Raw genomic sequence first — 22,175 nt, 5'->3', positions numbered from 1 at the left:
AGTCATCCTGAAAATTAATAACATAATGTAAAATAAGACACGGAGCTGAGCAACACCTTCTTTCCAGGCATGATTTATTGAAAACACACCAAATTTATACTCTACAAACCAGTATTTTTCCGTTATGTTTAACAAGCGTAATATTTGCCTCTGGGTATTAGTAAAATTAACATAATACATTCTGTCACTGTGGCATCGCTTCTGCTCGCTACGAAAGCATTAACAACTTTACTCCTCTAGGAAATCAAAACCAGTTTTCGAATGACTATCTTTTTAAAAGTTTATAATACAACGTAATACAAGGCAGAAACCCACCAACAGTCTAAACTACTCGGGGTTGGGGGGACGGTGGGGTGGTGTGGGGGTGCAGGATGAATGAATGAGTGAATTGAGTGGAGGAGAGAGGGAGGGAGGGTGACACAGGAGGAGAAAGGGGGAGAGGTGAACAGACAGGATGGAGAGATGACAGTCGAATAGGGAGGAATAAAGTTATATAAAACACACTTATCTTTATCTACCATGGAAAAGGTTAAGGCACATGATAGGTACAAACACATCTGCTACTGAGTGTTACAGTTACTTTATTTTGACGGCCTTGAATCAGTTATATCTACACAGGTAGGTTCGTTTGATTCCATGTGTGTCGGTGTCCTGCATTGATTTTACAGCACAGTTGCTTGGCTCTTTACTTTGTGAATGCACGCTTCACATCCACAAAGCCAAAAACTTATGAATGCTCGTTAATACAACTCCAGATCCTTTGGTTGTGGCACTGCGAAGCGCAGTCCAGAATAGACAGTCATGTGGGTCTTTGTTGAGAGAGTTCAGTATTATCCAATGAAAGCACACACTTCTGAGGACACACAAAAGGGATGCTGGGTATCATTACTGTATAACTTTTTTTAACCTCTGAAATTAAAATCTATACAGTATGTTTTTGTCTTTTTTTGTAGTTTATTGATTTTTACCACAACGTACATCTTTGTAAACACTGTGTAAAATATGCAAGCTTTATAAAGTCACATACGTCACAAAGAAAAATCAGACTTCAATGCAGGCACATGCCGTTTGCCTTAATGACGCATGAGTGATACCAACTTGGGTTCTCTTTCTGTCTCCTGTCCGCAGAGAATCAGGAGACAGACTGAGGCCGGAGAGGAGACTGTACGTGTTCATCTCTGGATTCTGTCTGCAGTCTCACTAAGCGAGAGAAAAATGGCAATATGATTCTGTATCTCTCTGCTTTTCTACATCACAACTGCCCACCCTAAACGTTGTAAAAATATATACTATGTGACCAAACGTGATGCTCTATTTTTTACAGTGTGATGCGACTCTTTCATTTTGCCTTCATCCAGATCCACTTGTCCACCTGTACTCTCTTCCTGCACATGAATGAATTAGTTAATATCCAAATGACACCACAAAAAACTGGCACTTGGAAAGAATAGAATATAAACATCTGTACAGTTTTTCTTCATGCTCACGACTGAATATTTCTCTTTAAGATGCAGCGGTGAGGGAGGGTTCACGGTTGGCGGTAACTTGATCTGAATGCATCGGGAAGTAGAATGAAGGGACTTTTATTAACACTGCCATCTCTTATCTATCCCTTTACCTCTGTCTGACCTCTGACCCCTCCAGAGTGTCTATGTCAAAGCTGTAGGGGCTGTCAGACAACATGGAATTCATCACCTTTAGAAAGAACACTGCAGATAAACTTTTTTCAGTAACTTTTTTTTGACAAATACAAAATATAAATAGGTGATCGTCGGCGTAACTCGACAATATTTGACACACATTTAAGTTACGTGGTTATTTCTTGTTTACAAACAACGGTGAGCCTTTATCAAATGAGATGTGCTTTCCAAACAATGTGATATTAATATACAACTAAGAAGTCGGTAATTTTTGTTGTTGTTTTTTTCCTTCATTTTTCCATTTTTTTCCTTTTGACCCTAATATACATTTATATAAAACCCAACAAAAATAAAAAATGCTTTTAGATCTAGCCTTTCAACAAGAGAACAATCTTCTGCCTCTCTTTTCAAAAACACAAATCATTTATAAACAAAATGCCTTATATCTTCTTTAATAAACATCATTGACAAAGAGCAACCAGCCAGGAAACTCATGGAACTGCTGCGCTACAAAACCAGACTGGTTACGCTCAGAAACCACAGCTCTGTGAGGGAGGGTCAACATGTCGCTCGGCTCATACACGTCGACCACAATGAAAGGGAAAGTTGCTTTTCCATTTTAGCTTACTTTTAAGATGCAGTGTGAACAGAAACTTTGATTCCCTCTGATGCACACACTATGTCACTTTCCTTTCTGCACGCCACTTGTTCGCTCCTCACTATATTAAACATCAATCACCTGTTGACCACTTTTGATTTCAAAGCATCTCAGTGCACTTTTCTTTTTTTTTTCTTTTTTTTGAAAAACACAGTGAATCAAATGGATTGTAAGTCTATGAGAGCGGGCTGCTGGGAGTACATGTTTATCCACTATGCTACAATTCTTCTCAGGCTCGGCTTCTCTCCTTTTACTTGTCCTTTCTCGTGTCCACCCCACCAATCTGAAAACAGACATTCAGTGACCTTCAAACACACCGTTCCATACCTGTTCACATCAAAACACCAAAGCTTGACAACAAGCTGAAAGCAAAACTCTCCAAAACCCACAAAATCGGGGCATGAACTTCTTCCAGGTGTGAAAAATGAAATGAAAAAACATCCATCTCCAATTTCTTCTCCAACAGGTTTCCTACCCACACACGTTCTTTTCCTGTTCACTTCCTTGACCTCACGCTGTCCGCCCTGCATACGTCCATTTCCTTCACCAGCACCGGCCTCTGTCAGTTTCTTGTCACTGGTAGAGCTCAACAAGAGTCAACACTGTAAAATTCACATGATGTCCAGTGGGAATGTGGATATGTGAATGTAGTCGGAGTAGTCACTTTTTGTTCTTTTTCAATTCTTTTTCTGAAAAGCATGAGAATGCTGGCTGCTGCTGGGTAGTTGCTGTTGTGATCTTTATATTTTTTAAAATCCTCTTTTCTGTACAAAGTCCAACTCCAAAGATGAGTTCTGTGTGAAATGGCAGTGGTGATATGAGAGATCCTCCTCTAGCTGGGATGTCACGCTGTCATTACTTTAAGCCTGAAGCACGTGGACAAGAGAGAAAAACATTAGAAGAACCACACATACACATTTGAAATTAAACAATAAATAAAGAGTGTCAGTCCAAAAAGTTACAGACACTATAAATAATGATCATCATTATCCATCATGACAAATAACTTAAATACTATATAGCTGTTTGAAGGATGCGGTGCCATTATTCATTATTCTGTTTTTTGTCACTGTCTACAAATTCCATGGAAAGACCATAACCATGAGTTCCTCTGTCTCTCAATACTTCGCTTCAAGGCGTCACTACCCTCGTTCCAACTGAAAATGTAAATCTATGGAGCTGCACTATTCAATGTTTTTTATTAACAATGGAAACAACTTGTGGTGACAAACAATTTCACAGTATTATCAACCTACTCTGCAGCTCCATGGAGCATTTTAGCATCTTTCAACTCATTCTTCTTCTTTTCTGGGCAACTTTACTGTTTTGATTCACTCTCACGGTTCTCATCGACCTCATTTTCAATCACACTGGGTTACTGGTGAAGCACCGCTTTAAAAGCTCTGTTAACCCACTGTATGCTTCCTACCCACCACCAAACGGCAGACAGAAACTTAGCAATTAGCTGATGCACACAGCGGAGCATTTAGTAGCTAAAGAGATGAGACTATCGAGACTGAAACCAGGATTCACATTCATCAGGTGCTAAGAAACAAGTGTAAAAAGGCAAATGTTAGCTAACACGTCAGCCATAGCAACTTTCTGATGTCATATATTGAATATGATGTTCAGCTTGTTGTGGTTTTTAAAGGCTTAATAAGGTGATATAATATTATGTCGTGTTGTTTTTAAAGCTTGTGGCACTGTCCTCATGTGGCCAAAAGGGAGGTACAGTTACAGAGGGTGCTACAGCACCTCCACCCCCGTTTTGCTGAGTTAGACTACTTGATGTTTGCTTTGATGATGATGTTATATCACACTACTGGTGAGCTTGTAAGTGGAGGATCAAGTCATTGTTGGTTTTGGTCTTCTTATGGGATTTGTGGACAATAAGAAAAATGAAGAATATCATCAACCTTATCCTGTAACATTTCAAACCAAATTGTGTTTTTATTAAAGCATGCATAATTTGCCATCAGTGGACGTAAATTTAGAATTAAACTCCCCAGTTTTGCTTTCACGCAGCAAGACCATCAGTTGGCATCATCATGGTACATAACAAATCACATCAATGTTAACAAATGCTTCAATCATGACATTGCCGATGATAAATGGAGGCAAGAGAGAGCAAAACATTTGCTAAATGAAGTGAAAATGACTTACCTGATGATTCTTAACATTACTACAACATTTTAGTGGCTAAATTACAATGAATACCACAAATCATACCACTGTATTTCTCAAGAGTCAACATGTGATGTATTTTCTATGCTAATGCAATGGTTGGAGATGAAAGAATTGAGTGGATGGCCACTGGCAAAGACAACTGAGATAAGAAGATGAGGATGAGACAGACAGTGAGGTCTGACAGGAGGCCTCTGGCACAGGAGAGGACAACAGCTGTGAGGAGGAGGAGGCAGGAGGGGATAAATGCTACTGATAGAGTAATGACAACTACTGAAGCTCACCCAGATCAGCTTGCAGCTTTGCAAAAGTCATGTAGAGGGACATTAATCAGTGGGTCAGTTCGGGAGTTTAGTAGACCACTGTAAGGAAAACTAATGCACTGCAACTAAAATATGTACAGGTTTAAGGACATTACTAATTTAGATGCCTTTTCATTGTGACTTGTGTAACAGAATGTTGCTACCATTGCCTGAGAGCAAAGGTGCATGAGCATGAAAAAAGGAATGAAAAAAGAAATTCAACTGCTCCCCCACTGTTGGGGGATGTTCTCACAACATAGTACTTCTAATGGAAAAAAAAACAATAGCCTTCATTAGATATTTGTAGTTTCAGCTGCAGCTTTATTCATTCAAAGTGATGGAAGCTTTAAGCTGGAGCACATTTGATTCTCTCTTCTAAAAAAGACATTGTAGCAAATCTAATTTTAAGAATTTCAGTAACTTTTATGGAAATATAACCATTTAAATTACAAAAGAAGCCACTTAGTCATTATTTATTACCATGAATTCAAACATAAAATATTCTAATCAACTACTTCAGACCTGACCAGTGTGTGTGTGTGTGTGTGTGTGTGTGTGTGTGTGTGTGTGCATATCTTTTCCTTTCTCCCTACTGCGCTTCATTAAGGGATAACTGAATCCCTGCAGGATCCCTCTGAAGTGCAGAAAAATTTATTCTGCTTTGCCATTTGCCACCAATTTCAGCAAAGACTGTCAGGGGAAGCAGTATGTTAAAGCTAGACGTACATTTCACTCAGACACCTGGTGCTGAATTGTAACACAGACCAAAGCCTGCCGTCTACTTTCTATATGTATTACAAAGCATTGAAGTCATGTTGGTTCAATTGTGGTAAAATTGTGGTAAAATTCGGATTTCTGCAGCACCACTGAGGCTTAGAGAGCATGTAGCACGTAAATGCACAGCATTCCTTGCACTTTGTTAAAAATGTGAGAAAAAAGACACCACACTACAACTCTTAAAATGCAGAGTATCAGTTTTGCTACAGCCCCATGCAAACTGCTTCAACATGTGGAAAAACCTAAAGCTTGATAGGTCTTCTCTGCCTTTTTACAGTTGTCAGCTTATTTCAGAGGTTTTCTCTTTGTCCTGTCATTTTATGGAACAGCATCAATCCCTCAATTTCCACATGCAGGTATGCAAACGATGAGCCTGTGTAAATATTCAATTCAATGTATGAATTGATGAAATTCTGCCTAAAATCTAAAATATTTAAACCTTAAAAACTGTTTTCCACTGAGCGGCAGGTGAATTATGTAAGTTTCCATGAAAAGAACAAGGTGACTTCTCCAGCTGACTGCTCTGGGTGCAGGGTGACAGCAGGTCTACATGACAGAGTGTGAGGGTGAAGGGAACACAGGCGGAAACACTGAGCAAACAGGGAATGAAAAGGATACAAGCTAACCCAAAAGGTGAAGGTTGTTATTTTTGTTGTGCTTATATTTTTCAGACCTACCATGCATGCATTTACACCCAGGAGTCAACAGGCTGGGGCTTAACATCACAAGCGTCCACCAGACTGACCGCAGGCCTGTTACTCCTTATATAGTGTTTCCTATTTGTGTCATTCTGTGGCCACAGGAGGAGGGGTTAAAAAACACAGCAAAAACAAAAGAAGAGGTCAATACATTTCACAAATACACTCACGCACACACGCACATGTACCCAGGAGGACCCAGAGAAGCCAGAATTAGTTCCCTGCCTTAAGGAAAGCTTGGAAAGAAGTTAGAGTGATTACAAAACAGCAAACCAAACCATGCAAATGAAAGAGGGAGAGAGCAGTTTCAACAGCCAAGTTGCATTCAAAGCAGGCAGAACATCTCTGGGAAGTACAGACAGCAGACTTAGAGGACAGTTTTGGAGTAACACTAGACTGCCTGTACACACTGAAGACAAACATGACTGTTTGCTGTGCATCTGCCTTTTCAAATAGTGACAGTATAACTTCAGCTCGAACAGGTTTAGTAGTTCACTTAAGTCTGAGGTCAGTGATGCGTGCTGATGCTGGCAACAGCTGCTATTTTGTACTGCAATACTCTGCTGCTACATTAGCAGCTTCATGTCATCTTTAAATTAGGTAAAATTTGCACTTATTTTGGTCTAAAAGCCTCTGAACAGCTATTAGACATCATGTGATACTAAAATTTGCCACTAAAAACTATAGATGTGTTATGAAGCAAGTTACTTTGCAGGTTTTACGAATATAATATTAGAAATATATTTTTTGTATTCATAAGCTGTGTACAGACAGGAACTTCTTTTAAAATAGAGCTGCAGTGCTTTTCAAAAAGCTCATCTTCTTCTTAGCTCTGAATCTGAGATTCCATTTCATTTTTTTACTACAAAGAGCTACACTGACACACAGTAATATCATCGTAGAAAAGGCACAAGTTAAAATAAAAAACAGTGAAAATCAAAACTGTAAGAGCAACTTAACACCAGAAGAAAATCTTGTTTCTGCAGAACTCATTTATTATGCAGAAGTGTACTCCAGGGCGTCGTCAGTGCACCGTGACGTCGCTGTTAGAGCTGCAAAGGAGCCCGTTTCTGACAAGCCAAAGGTCACTGTGCAACAAAGTTGAAACTGTCAACAACAGGCAGCAGTGAAACATTGCTTTTCAGCCTGGTGTTAAAAGCTCCCCTTTTAACAAAACAAATCACTGTAGCCCGATTATCAGCCACTATGTCAGTTGATTTGACAGTTTAAGGACGACAACTGTTGCTGATGCATAAACTGCTAGTTCATAATTGTTTCCCGTAGCTCACTTTAAAATACTGAACTGTTCACTTTTTGAAGAATGAATTTATATAAAAATTGTTAGATCCCTATTTAATATAGTTTAACAATCATTCACAGATTAAATGAAACATGAATAACCACCTCCCGACAGCTGACTAATTTGTTGTACTCCAGATGAAAAGACAAACACTGCAGATTATTAAATGTATTAACTCCGCTCCACATTTCTGTCTTGACATTGCCTTAGAAACATTTTTAAGAGTTAATTTTAACCTGCATGGAGAGGCAGATACACTGTATGACCATACACATTAAGATAAATATGCTAAATGGACTCTAATGGACTTTTAATTGGATTCATTTTCCAATCCCATAGGGGAAATCCTATTCATCTAGCACTAAAGTAGATGAAAAAACTATGAAAAGTACTTAAGAGTCATCTGACACATGTCAGACATCCTCTGAGGCCATTATCCTGTGACTCCTCTTTGAGGCTGGATTGCCAATCAGCTCAATAATAAACAAACTTTGGCTGCAGTGTGAAACGGCTGCATAATCAGCAGGCGTCCACTTCATAATGCAACAGTCTGTTCATTGCCAAGGCAAGGGTTGTCTCCGCGAGGAGCGGTTGTTGGCGGTTCTTTTAATCAGTCTCTGATTAATTACTTTACAGACACCAAAAGCTTACACTCAATTAACTGGTGGCTCGCAGATCTGAGGCTGTTCCCAGTGCTGAGCTGTGGCGGGCAACATTAACAGAGAATGACAACTTCTAGCCTCTAGAATCGATAGGATTAAGAGCTTCTAATGAGGACCACCACAAAAAACATGAAGAGAGAGGGAAAGAGAGAGACAGAGGGAAAGGACAAGTGATAACATTTCAGTGAGACATCATTATTTCATCCTTTGTCCCCTGATCCCTCAGGAGACCAGAGGAGGTCTGCCTGTACCTTTAATGGCTCCCGTTCTGTCAGGTCCACTGAGCCGTCGGCTGTCTTGTATTTGCAGTCCTTGTCCCTCTGGTCGATGGTGGAGTAACCATCTAATGAGGTCAGAGAACAGTGGTCAGTTCATTCCTCTCCATCCTCGATTAAATAAAAGGATGACAGATCATTCACAGTGTTGTCTTGACCTGTGTGGAGTGACAGGCTGAAGGCTCTTCTGCTCTGGAACACTTGCCAGACACATTAAGAGCAGACTAAACAGCACATTGTTAGTGTGTGCTCATATTTACCACCACAAAACAAACTGGATGAAGCATCTGCAAGCGGTATTTTGACCCTGTCCTCACACCTGACTTTAAAGATGCACTCTCACGTATTCCGGCTCAGGGCCAGTACCAAGCATCTCAGAGTGACATATATTGTATTTGGTCCTACTTTTAGGATCAGGACTTCAAGCATTTTATCAACATTCTTCACCACAAAAATGACTAAAAAAGAGCTCCAGAGATTTCTTAGAAGTTGCCGACATTCCTTGATGACAATGAGATGAGAGTCATACAAATCATGAGGTCATTTATCTATCAGGTAATGACTTCAATCATAGTAATACATAACCGACAATGGCAGAGCTATTAAGACGATAAGAGAATGCACAAATAGTTTATCCCCTTCTCTCAGGTCACACAGGTTAACAGGAGGTGCAGTGTAGCAATGTCATCACTGAGCGTGCACTATTGCACAATACATGGAAAATGTGGTGCCAAACAATGTGACTGGACAGAGTTATTTAGGATATGTCACGCAGCTACAGTAAGTCAAATCTCTGTTTTACATTGTGTTTACATTTACTGTTTAAGCTGCCTGAGTGGCTTCTAAATACACTATGTGCTTATTCTGAATTTGATGGAAGCAACACCTGTTTGGAACATTCCACAGGTAAACATGTTGATTGGTAACAGGTGAGAGTATCATGATTGGGTATGAAAGGAGCATCTTGGAAAGGCTCAGATGTTCACAAGCAAGGTTGCGATTTTCTGCGTTTACCACTGTTTCATTTGTCAGACTGCAGCTGTCAGAAAACTATGATACATCATCATAAGTTCATCTTAACAGCTCTGCGTGTCGTAAAACAGCGACATCACATCTCTGAGGAGTACTTCTCTTTGCTGAAAGTCAATGTGGAAAGCTTCATACATGTCCTACTTTAAAGTAAGAGGGTTTTTATTCCTAGTTCAGCTTTCAGTACAATTCCTCAGAGGGATTGTTAGACGTTTGATAAATATGGGCCAGGAGGCTTGGAGGAAAACCAGCATGATATACCCTAAGAGAGTATCTTTGGGTAAGAGGATGGAAAAAAAAGTATGTCAGAAAAGTTACTCCATTATAGCAAAAACTCTTATTGTATCCATCACACCCAAGAGTCACAAAATTCCTGATTTCATGAACATGAGAAAATACTAGTGAATCTAAGTTGAATTTCTATATTTTTAACAACAGCAGAATGTTTTAGTTTGAAAGAAGCACAGCAGAGCAAATCTGTCCTACGATATATTAAGAGTGTATTAATTTAAATGGAGAACCACCCACATCTTTTGGTTTTGAGCTTTTAACGAAGGCCCAGCTTTGCACAAACATCTCTTAACAGAGGGGTCTCGCATACAGCATCAAAGAGCGTCATGTCTGAAGCTCGGTCCAAAGCCATCATGCCGAGATCAGAGTGTTCAGCGGTTTGAATTTTCAGATTAAAAATAACATCTTGGCAATGGAAAAATAACTAGTAGAAGAGAAGTCGACTCAGAGAAGACACTATTGGACACTGGAGAGAGATTAGAGGAGAGCTAGCTCGTCTTTGGCTAAGGACCATCATGCAGTCTGGCTCTTACCTGGACCCAGCTCATCCATAGGTATCATATCACCACTGCCACATTTCCTGGTGCCTGAAAAGCATTCATATGCCATTTGTACAAAAGAGGCACACACAAACTGAGTCATTGAGCCAAATGCTGCTGCTTTTCAGGGTAATGGTTCTTGGCCAGCGATTGAATAATGCAAACTGAGAGTGGGCAGGCATGAGGGCCGCGATTCATGTGCATGTATGGATGGAAAAAAAAGGGCCAAAAATCAGGACATTAAACTGCTGCTATGCTATCAACTCCTCTGTCAAAGAGATGTCTGTTGTTGGGCCAATGTACTACGCAAGTCCCAAACCCTCCCCCACATTCTGTTTACTGCTGCTGCTGCTATAGAAAACCTCCATCCCAGTTTTTTCACTGTGGATACAGCTGTACACACTTACTTAAGGGTGGGGAAATTTTCATTATCTCTGACCCTATTACGTCAATTGAAAACCCACGACGAAAACAAAAAGCAGTCCAGCATCTAAAATGAGGAAATTTCCTTAAAGACTTACTTGGTTGAAGGTTTTGGTTCAACAGCAGCAGTATGCTGTTCAAAGCTCCATCTCCCATTTTACATGCTTTATCTTTGACCCCTATGAACGGCACTGTTGCAGCATGTAACACACCACAGCTTCACCTCACAGAGGATGAGAGTAGTAATGTGGCAAGCATAGCGCTTCGATAAAGCCATGAGAAACAACAGACATGACCTCAGCATGTGGACACACACCATCAAGCAACGTTTTCAAGTTACTGTTAGTATTTAGTTTGAACCTGCTTTGAGGACTTTACGGGTGGGATCCTCCATGTCAGGATTAATTTGACTTTTGCAGTAACTAAACTGTCATGTGCAGGATAAATCTGCTGATATTCTGTTTTTTTATTCTTTTTCTGATCGTCAATAAATTCCATGAAAAGACCAAAAATATCAGTTGATCTGATTAACAAATACGACCCGTATAGTAAAAGTCTGATATATCTCATTCATTTCTGTTCGAAAACTATTCAAACACATCAATGAACAACACCATTGTACTGGGTGATGTGTTCATTACAATGAACGTCCTGCTGCTGAAAATGTTCATGAGAAAACCAAATGTGTATTCATCCACTGCTGGAAATAGTCCCCCCAAAAATGCACTATTACTTAACTTCAAGTACCATTTGCTAAAAACTACTGTGCCCAGCCATTTTAGGAAAGCCTTGAATCTTTCTTTAAAAATGAAAGTCAATGTTTCCAAACTGTTTTGCAAGATTTACATCATCACTAGGAACCAGTGGGGTTCAGGCTGAGTGCCAGAGACAGATTAGGGAAGTCAGACAGTACTGAGAGACTAAAACATTCTTGGTTTTGCTCCTTTCACAAACAAAAATCTAGAATAACACCAGCATTATAATTTAATTAGACCCTGGACCCTCATGTTTTCCTCAACTCCATGGAATTACATAAAAGTGACATTTAATCATCATTTTGCTGAGAACCCCTGGGATCTTCTCTCTCTTATCCCACCCACTTCGTCCTCTAAACAGGCAAAACAATCACAAACACGCCCACACACACACATGCACACACTTTCACTGACCTTGGTTTTTCTCCATCAGGGGTAGAGTGGTGTCGTCGTAGCCCGGCTTGCCGTTCTTGGTTGCTTTAGGGGTGGCTGTCACCGTGGGCTGAGAGAATAGGCAGAGGAAGCAGCATGAACACAGCATCATAGACCTCAAACAGGTACACAGAGAACAGAGAGAACTCATGTTCTCTCCATGTCAGGTTAGGATTGAAAAGAAAATGATTTATACGGTTTTACAGGCTCATACACAAATATCACAAGCTGACAAGTGTAACATCAACTGCATCTGTATATTAACAGAATATGAAGTCTGTGTGTAATGCCATTGTGTTTTAAGCATGTAATACCTTTGTTTATACATAATTATGCTGTAATTAAATGCTTTAGTCAATGGAGATTTAGCTTTAATTATTTTATGCAACGATGAATGGCAAATGATGTTAACATTTTTTCACACAGTGGTTCTTCTCTAAATATTGTGTCTTAAGGATAACTTCCACAAGACGGTACCTGGAAGTGACTCTTGTTCCAGCCGTCCTTGGTCAAAGCGTTCCTCAGCTCCTTATAACTCCAGACCGTCTGCAATACATGGGATGCAGCCTTTGTTTCGCGAGCTGATTGGCTGAGGGGGAGGGAGGGAGGAAATACATGAAAAAAATAACTCCTGCAATTAAAGTCAGAAACCTCACACAACCCCTAAAAAGTGACGGCTGGGTATGCTAGCACACCACTGCTGCAATCAATCTCTTTATTCAAAGACGTTCAATCCCCTGAGTGGCTCCAGGGTCTAGTTTTTAATTCATAGCCAGATGAGTGCACATTTCCTTTCATTAGCTACCTTCAAGCCACCAGTATTAATTACATGTGGGTGGGGGCCTCACTTCAAAGAAAGCTAATCTCATGAGGCTGAGAGGAAACAGCTATTTGGTCTGTGAATGAAGTATGTATATTCATGCTAGTTAGAGCGACTCTCAGTGTGATCAATACTTCACCAGACAAGGACAAGCCTTTGAAAAGTGCTCTTGATCTGAAATTAAAAGTGTGGCACAGACACACTTCATTTTGCAATGGCTGACATTGTGGTAACATAAGAAACCTGTTGAAAATCTGCATTGCTGTCAGCTACCTGTCATTGTCAGGTTGTTGAGGAGGCACTGGCATTAGAGAAATGACTACTCACTTAGTCGTACAAGCAGCATCTTCAGAGGCAGCCTGTTAATGAATGTGTGGTGGGTGGTGGTGTGTGTGGGCTCAGGCATGTTAGAGTATAGCATTGTGGTAGCCAAGCCTTGGCCATTAGAGACACATTACATTATACTCCATGAATACTAATAGAAAGGTTCATGATGCAAATTGAATTCAAGGTCAGATTGTAATAATTACGTGTATAATGTCTCCATGGTATACCCACACTTCAGGCATGGTTTACATAAATATGAAGGTATACATAGGTTCTATTTGGTTCACTGTCTGCAAAACAATCTGTTTGACCTACAGTAGGAACTGAGACTAATGATAAAAACACACAAGAAAATGTGCCAGTGTTGTAATCGAGCAGATGCCATTTGGGGCTGCCATGTGTGAAAAGTGGACTAATTAATCCATAAACTCCTCGACAAAATTGATTTACAACCATAATTTAATCCGAATAAGACAGTCTGCTGGTTTAGATGCACTAGGTGGGTGATTTGAGGTGGGGAGTGAGGGGCTATACCATCCCCCTTGTTAGCAAAATGACCAAAATGCATCCCCCTTGTTATCATGCCATCCATCCTCTCCATCTTCTAGTGCCAGAGAGAGTCAGGGGAGAGGGCTTGTTTAGATGTTTAGATACAGAGTCTGGCTGACTCATTGATCCTTTATCTGTTAGAATCTATGACCCCGACCATGGCTCTGAAATATGAGGAGTCTAACTGTGCTGTGTATTGATAAATCCATGGCGCTGTCCATGGTGCTGAAAATACACCTCCAGACCAAGCTTGGGAGGGTCACATGGGTGTACGTATGTTGGTTGGTGGTGTGGGGACAGCCCAGCCCCCCCTTTAGAAATCAACAAATCACCAATTGAATGCACTCAACCTAGAAATAGTTACTCTTTATATGTTGTAAAGCAACATTAATCACATTGATGGTACAATATTTGATCTGTCTTACCTGGTCCTGTTGATGGCGACCAGCTTCTCAATGGCCTGGGCCTGGATGAGGGAGCGAGCGTTTTCAGAGCTGTCAGTGACAATCTCATGGATTGTGTTTAGGATGGCGACCACAGTGTCCTCCTCCAGGTTTTTGGCTGGCCGCTGCTGACCGCTGGGCAGGTTGCTCACTAAGTCCCGCATGGCATAACTTCCTGTAAGGTGAAGTATTTTTTTTTGGTTAGCCAGGTCATTGTGGTGGGACAATAAGGTTTCATTTGAAATGTCTTCAAATTCCATCAAAATGATGGAATCATCAGTCACGTCGTGCAGCATTGAGTCTTCTGAGTTTTTGAATTTTATGAAGTGGGATAATTTCAAGTGTTTCCAATGTCATTTCACCAGAATTTCATATCTATCTTGACTTGACTCAATAAAATTCTTGTCATTTGCTTTGGAAAGTTAATGTTAATCTCCAATGGAAAGGTTTTATCAGCTGTTAACTGCCAATGGTGTGTACCGATCAGGTCCTTGTTGCGGCGGTCGATGGACAGGTTGCGCAGGGCGATGGCCACAGCTCGGACCACCTTGTCAGAGTCGGAGCGCAGCAGCTCCACCAGGATGGGGAGACCTTTCTCCTTACGCACCGTGGCTCGGATGTAGTTGGACCACTGAGGGCAGACAGAGGACATGGCGTGACTGCTTTTTATAATTTTGACCTTTAACGTCTGGGGTAGGCTGAGTGAGCACACACTGTCAGCAACATCCTGTTTGACATTCATGCAGACCTACAGATTCCCACCTGGGAGCTGCCCAGCATGGCCACACATCTTTTCTTTGGACCACTGGGAAAGCTCCACTGGAGGAGTCCAGGTCACCTCCATGACAGCAGTCAAGAGACGGGAGGACATGATATATGCCTTCCTGCTCACACACACAATCTATACATGCACACCAGTGGTATTACATCTATTCAGGTACAGTACTTAAGTACACATCTTAGGTACTTGTACTGTACATTTCAGAGGGAAATATTGTCCTTTTTACGTCACTACAATTATTTGACAGCTTTAGTTATAAATTATTTTACAAATATTTTTTTGCATACAAATATATGAAGTTCTTAAAAAATATGATACAATTAGACTGTGTAACAGTATATAAAAGCACAGCTAAATGTGACGATTGGCTCTGGCTAATTTTGATGGACCTTTATCAATATTTTCTGGTGCTTTGCAAACAAAAAATCAATGAATCAAGAAAATAAACATCAGATTTATCCATAATTAAAACAAACAAAGTTGCACTCTTGCCAAATAGTTAAAAGCTTAAACTCAACCAACTACAGCAATAAAAATGGAGATTACACATTAATGCGTGAGTAATAACAATCTAGCAACATAACATACGATCAATCGGAGAAGCCATTTTTTCTGCAGAGTAAATACTTTTACTTGGAATACTTTTAGAACATTTTCCTGATTACACATACTTTTACTTCAGTAAGATTTTAAATGGAGGACTTTTACCTGCAATGGAGTATTTTCACTGAGTGGTATTAGTACTTTATTGAGATCTGTTAAGTATCTGAATACTTTTTCCACCACTGATCACACACACACACACACACACACACACACACACACACACACACACACACACACACACACACACACACACACACACTCTCTCTCTCTCAATCATTCCCTCACAAGGCAACTCTGAGGGCTTGACTAATTCACAACATTACACAGCGGGGCTCTGAATGGACATGTGATATAATTTGTCTTAATTTAAACATCAGTAGATTTTACTTCTCATTTTTTTGTAACATGAAACATTAAGTTTGACATAAAAGGGTTTCTCTTCTAAGCACTGGTACCCCAAGAGATGTAATTAAAACAGAAGACTGGCAGAACCCAACCACCAGGTGGCAGTAGTAAACCTTAGAAAGCAGGTCAACCACGTAGTACAGAACTTAGCAGTAGCAAAGAATGAGGAGGGTGGATGACTTAAGTTGTGATATCCTCCCAGGGAGCAGGGACATGCTTTGTCCAGCCACCAGATGTGACAGTGTGATGGGTTAGCAGCTCCACAGGCTCCTGAGGCTTGCCAAGCATTCAACATGGAAGAATCCACAAAGAGATATGAGGAATTTCTCCACATAACTGAGCTGAAAATCACTACTACTGAATTACTGGATGTTAACTCATGAAGCTAAAAAAAAAAACAGAAAAGCAAAAGAAAGCTTCAGCGTTTTTTTCACTCAATGTAGAGAGGCTTGGTGCCGGTGATGAATTCTTCTGACTGACAGATGTGTTTACAGTCTGACACACTGGTGTTAAGAGAGGCGCCGCCACGATAATGCTGCTGTGGGCTGAACAGAGCCAGCCTGCTGAAAAACATAAGTGACCTCTCTTGCCTGGGGTGCTGCTGCCATAAACTGGCATCTGACAACTAGCCTTCCCTGTTGATAACTCACTGCAAGCCAGACAACCTCTCGGAGGCTCCACGGATGCTCTAATTGGAAAAAATGTCCGGTCATGGCTGCAGTGGTCATCTTATCCATCATCAGCAGCAAACATCTAAGTGAATGACAGCTCCAGAGAATAAGGTTAGATACAAAGATATCTAACTCTAGTCATGTAGAAGGTCCTGACCAAGAAACACCTATCAACGACCTCCTGCCTGGTTCAGCTGTGTCTGAAGTGTAACTTCAGCTTACACAGTTGCTATATGGTTTGCAGACACACTGTATCTAAACCTTGCAAAAGTGACTCAAAACACCTCTGGGGTAAGGTCTTGCTTCCTATCAGACTTTCTTTTTTTTTCTTTACTGAAGAAGAAACGTTAGAAAAATACAATCTATTAGGAACACAAAGCATAGTGTCTGTATGTTGTGCCCTCCCCAACCCTGGACTCACGGTCCACTGTCCAGCGCTGAGGTTTTGCAGGGCCCCGGCAGCAGCCTCCAGGGTGTTATAGTTCTGGCTCTCCGTCAGCAGAGATAGGTAGAGCCTCACCACCTCCGGCTGATACAGCAGCTCAAAGCCTGCAGGGAAATACAGAGAAACACACACACCCCGGTTAGACTCTCTGGCAAGACAGACAGGCTTGGGTTGGTTGTGCGAAGGTACTGGCAGTACACTGCTGAGGTTTATCTCAGACCATAGGGAGAGTTCTTTGGCAAGGGGAAACAGGAAAGAAGCTTGGGTTTACCATAATGTACAATATCTCTGGTAGGAGCAGACAACCTGGACAAAGGCAACACAATTTGGACTGCATCTTATTTTGCAAAGTTTCAGTGAAAATGTACACAACTCCACAACGTACACTGAAGGGAAAATTTAAGTCCAAGCTTTCCACCTGGGTTCACAATAGGCTGCAACACATATATCAAGGCATGCTGGAACAATGCCTACTATCTTTCCTTTAAGTATTATGATTGAATATGCTCAGTATTATAAATGAGGAGAACACAAGAAGGAGAGATTATTGATCGGACGGCTCTGACCAAACCCAGAGCATTCGAGAGGGAGGTTTATCTCACTAGCACATAACACATTCCACCACAGTCAATCATTAGGCCTCCCTCTGATGGAAACGTAATTACATTATCAGCTATTAGACAGTGCAGGCACAGGGAGAGACAGAGGAGTGGAATCACATCAGATCGAATTTATTCATCCAGGGTTTTTCTTATTTTGCACAAACAGGCTCGTCACTGAGCTCTTTACAAGGTATCAACAAGACGCAAAACAATTACATGAAAATGTAGAGATTTCAGAGCGGGGATATTTCCACTGTCAAGGTCATTTTCAGCTGTTTCATGCAGTCGTACATTTTTAATGGCAGAACGCATCACATCACAGGAAGGGAAGACACCTCCTCAGATTTTGATGGATTGAGTCAAACAATTCTTTTGACAGCTGCATACATGTTCAGGTCCTATTTTACATCAATTCTAAAAAGTAGTCAAGTTAAAAAAACTCATGCTTTGTTGTTCACATTGAGAGGAAAGTAAATGTCTTTGGAGTAAGGAATCAAAACAAAGCCAGAACAAAGCAAGGCCACAGTGTTTCAACAGGGGGCACAATCTGCTCTTACTCACTGAGGTTTTAACAGACTTACGCAGTCTGCATCACAAGTTAGCTGATGCTTCTAAACTGGTGGCTAAAATTGTCTTTTACACAAATACCAGTTCACCAGCAGCTTCCTTCCTATCCTCTACAATAGGACACAAGCAATTTCAAATCCTTCCTCTATCCCTCCAGGCTCAAATTAAAGAAAATATAACCCACCGTTTCATCCCATGTCTTCTGAGGCCAGTATTTCCAACATTCTATTTGAAAACCCTTGTATTATGTGGGCAGGGATATATAGTAACCCTATTTGATTGATGCGCAAGGGCTGACACGGCCCTCGGTGCATTTTTTGGAATGTAGAAAATGAGAATCATTTTGTAATACGAGTGTGACTTGGGTCCAAGTATAAAAGCATGAAAAACCTTAAGAGGGCATCTTGAAGTAACGTCTCAATTATTGTCTTAGTTGTTTCAGCAGAAGAAAAGCAAACAGTGAAAGAGGGAAGATTGTCATTTGTGTGCTTCAGAGGTACAACGGAAACCAGCAAACTAACATTTGTGCCTCTAAATCCATATCTCACACCCATAATTTGCAGAGAGCGGAAGCCTGGGCGCGCTCTGAGATTGCCAGATTCAGACACAGCTACATAGTTGTTAACACTCAAAAAGCAGGGTTTTCATCCCTGTGGTGTTTCCCCCTGACATCATGCCAAGCCTGCTCCAGAATGTGTGTGGGAGGAACTGCAAGGTCAGGAGGATGTTACTGTGGGTGCTGCTTGAGAAAACTTAGTTTCAAACAAGCAGCACAAGGAGGAGTCATCATGCACAAGACCCTGGTTGTAACCATGCGCTAAAGCATCAATCACATCAGTAGGTTTTCTCGGGGGCTACGCAAGAGGGGAGAGTCTGCAAACCAGACGCTCAGCAACATTCTGCATGCTCCTCATATTTCTGGGCCTACTGGGTGCACACTCAGCAAACTAGAGACCATCTTGCATGCAGTCCTGTTGACAGACACTTCATCTCCAAGGCAGATTCTCCCTGCACAAAATGTCAGCCATGTTGAACCTTTGTTGCCAAGTTTGCCTGCGCTCTAAGATTGCGCCTTTTACAACCATAAATGCCTTTACTGGCAGCCAACTGAAGCGACTTATGAAATTGGTGTTTTACAAATGGGGGACTCAAGACAAAAAAAAGACTTGTACTGTTCAACAAAGGAGGATGAGAGTGGAGGGAAATTCATTGGGCCTTTAAAGTAATTCCTTTATCCTTAGTGGAATTTCTCGCTGTTGAGCCAGAGAATATCTGCCAGAGCTTTCACTCAGCATCTTTAGCGGGGGCTTAATGTCAGCACAAAGTGCCTTAGGTCTCTCCTGACAGCACTGGCCAGGTCAAGCTCTGTTGGCAACCACATACTGTAGCGTTGTTCTTGTTGTCAACAGTCAACTCTTGCTAGCCTTCTGGCCTGCTAGTTGTCAGTTTGTTAGGCAGAATTACAATTTAGAGGGGGAGATGAGCTGTCAGTGTGAGGTGACCTTGGCTTTGCTCAGGGCAACCACAGCCCTATATTCTGTGACAGACTACAAACATGATGAGATAACTTAAATATGGATGTATCTTATGGTGTGGTGTGGGGTGTATGCAGTTGCATTTCTTTTTAAGTTAGCACACAGTGCAGGGTATACTGTGTCCATCCAACGGGCACACAGCTAGCAAAAGTCACATGTATGGTGCAGGGTCTGGTACCAATGGTGGAAATAATATTCAGATCCTTTACTTAAAGGTACAATATCAGTTGTCGAACCTGTTGAAGGTCAACCAAAACAAATAGGGGGCAGCATATCACCAGAGTACCTGCTAAGTGCTGCTCACGACACTCTTTGCCATTAGCTGCTAGCTGCCATTAACTAGCCAGCTCAGTTAGCTGTGCAGCTACTGGCTCTGACGAGTTTGCCCCGAACGAGAGCTCGGAGCACTGGGGATTGTTGGTGGTGGGCAACGGAACTGGGATCAACAGCCTTCCAGTGAACACAGCCTCCATGATCGAAGGAGGTCAGTTTGATGACAGGGAAATGGTGCCAAGGTGATTGATGATGGCTCCACCAGGACTCTGAATCCCGGGATGATGAAGATCATGGCAGGCTGAGACAGGAGAGCCACGAAGAGGGAGAGTAGCAAGAGAAAGTTAGGGCATCACCTGAACGTTTTCCCGTCTAACTAGGACAACCAGATTAAAGTTAGTATTGTTGCAACATTGGCAAGACAAGACAAGTTTTTGTTTCTGTTGAGTTTGAATGAGTTTTCCGTTAAGTCAACCTGGCAACTAAGCCTGTCGTATTTTGGTTAAGTTACGAGTGCTTGTGAAACTGCAGAGAGCTATACTATTGGTCTGTCTATCTTGAGTTACAAAGTGCAGCTAGATTGGTAACTTCAGTTGGTTTGGTTCACTCTCACTGCTCTCATTAGTGCTGTTTCCAGTAGTAATAGGCAGCTGTTGCAGTGAAAACGTTCTGATAAACCCACGGTACACTACCTGCATGGCACCAAGCAGACGGACAAAGTTAGCAACAAGCTAGTAAACATTAGCATTAGAAATTAGCAGTTGAGCATTTAGTATCTAAAGAGCCAGGTGTAATCCTTAGGAATTGGTGGATGCAAGACCAGAACTAGTACTACATGTTAATACTGGAATGTCACTGACATATTAATGTGTAAGCAGCATTTTAATGTTTCAGTTGAAGTGGAGCTTATTCTAATGCACATAACGTTGTGAAGTATAACCTATAAGTGCTGATCATAATTTATAGGTTGATCACGTTTTGTATGAGAAACATTCATCTGTATAGGAGCTAGTGAGTAACTATAGCTGTCAAATACAAGCAGCGCCATAAAAAAAGCAGAATTACTTCAATAAGCATGCACACAAAGCAGCCAGTGGTCTCTTCCGACCATGTAAAACACAAACACACACAAACACACGCATACGACAACACAAGAATAGAAGTAAAACTATAAATAAATATATTATAGTGTAACTAATGTGCGTGCCAACTCCCTGCCAACTGAGCCCAACGTGTCTATTTCCCCTGCTTGTGTGTTGGCACGACAAACACCACACACAACTGTGGTCCCCTTACTCAAGACACAGCAGTGCTGAGGGATGAACATACTCAAATACACAGACTCCCAGCTCCACACACACACACACACACACACACACACACACACACACACACACACACACACACACACACACACATAAATTAATGTGCATAGTTGTAAGGTGCACACAATGTACTCGAAAGTCTATGCTCATCCGAAATGAGGGAGGAGGAGGAGCAGGTTTCTTTTCAAAGCAGAAGACGACTGTGACAACTCCTGCAATTGAAGCGAAGCTAAGTGCCGGAGAGCTGAAGAGAAGGGGTTTTGTGGGGCTGCAGTGCATTAAGTTGAAATGATTGAGTGATGCTCGGTGCACAGCTAAAGCACTCATTTGGTTCAAGTAATTTCACTATTGGCTGCAATTAAAACCAAGGTGTAGCAGCGTCAGGCCAGTAAATCATAGATGAATTAACGGCTGAAGAAGAGACACACACTTATACATGCATGTGAGCATTATAAAGACTCATACACTCAGACTCAACACCTCACTGACTCAGTTCTCTCAACCATATCCCTCCCTCTAGGATAGATGGCTGCATATGTGGATACACACATCAGCAAACACCTCCGTACATATCCACAAACACACCAAGCCCTCGCCTGGGCACGTCAAAAAGTGATGTTCATCGATCTAGTCTGCCTCAAACACGTACAGGTCTCTTCCTCCATTTACACAAGCACTGTACTATTGCCATTTATTTACTGCTCCGTTTCTAGCACACAGCACTTTCCTTGAATCATCAGGCCATGATGGCGTATCACTTTCTACAACTCATAGGGGGGTTCAACAGCGCTGTGAACTACTGGAGAGAGATGGAGGGAGACAACGTGAGTGGCAGATGGAAAAAAAAAAACAGAACAGCAG

At 41.4% G+C, this 22,175-nt stretch overlaps 1 protein-coding gene across 16 annotated transcripts in view; it reads right to left on the bottom strand.

Moving 5' to 3' along the window:
* Positions 1–57: 57 nt before the first annotated feature.
* arvcfb (ARVCF delta catenin family member b) overlaps positions 58–22,175 on the bottom strand; it is a 209,428-nt gene continuing 187,310 nt past the window's right edge. For 8 of the 16 annotated variants that reach the window (XM_070965207.1, XM_070965205.1, XM_070965215.1 and 5 more), the window contains 9 exons: positions 16,989–17,116; positions 14,585–14,735; positions 14,087–14,279; positions 12,443–12,554; positions 11,948–12,035; positions 10,350–10,403; positions 8,473–8,564; positions 6,239–6,351; positions 58–3,164 (listed from right to left, as the gene is read on the bottom strand). In XM_070965207.1, coding sequence (XP_070821308.1) covers positions 6,250–6,351; positions 8,473–8,564; positions 10,350–10,403; positions 11,948–12,035; positions 12,443–12,554; positions 14,087–14,279; positions 14,585–14,735; positions 16,989–17,116 — 920 coding nt within the window. In that variant the 3' untranslated portion in view covers positions 58–3,164; positions 6,239–6,249. The remainder of the gene's footprint in view (positions 3,165–6,238; positions 6,352–8,472; positions 8,565–10,349; positions 10,404–11,947; positions 12,036–12,442; positions 12,555–14,086; positions 14,280–14,584; positions 14,736–16,988; positions 17,117–22,175) is intronic. The other 8 variants (XM_070965209.1, XM_070965211.1, XM_070965217.1 and 5 more) reach the window with 3 other exon arrangements.

This window comes from Chaetodon trifascialis, chromosome 6 (genome assembly GCF_039877785.1).
Source record: "Chaetodon trifascialis isolate fChaTrf1 chromosome 6, fChaTrf1.hap1, whole genome shotgun sequence".
NCBI classification, from domain to species: domain Eukaryota; kingdom Metazoa; phylum Chordata; class Actinopteri; order Chaetodontiformes; family Chaetodontidae; genus Chaetodon; species Chaetodon trifascialis.
The sequence above is the reverse complement of the archived record's forward strand: the minus strand, read 5'-3'. Positions and strand labels throughout refer to the sequence as shown.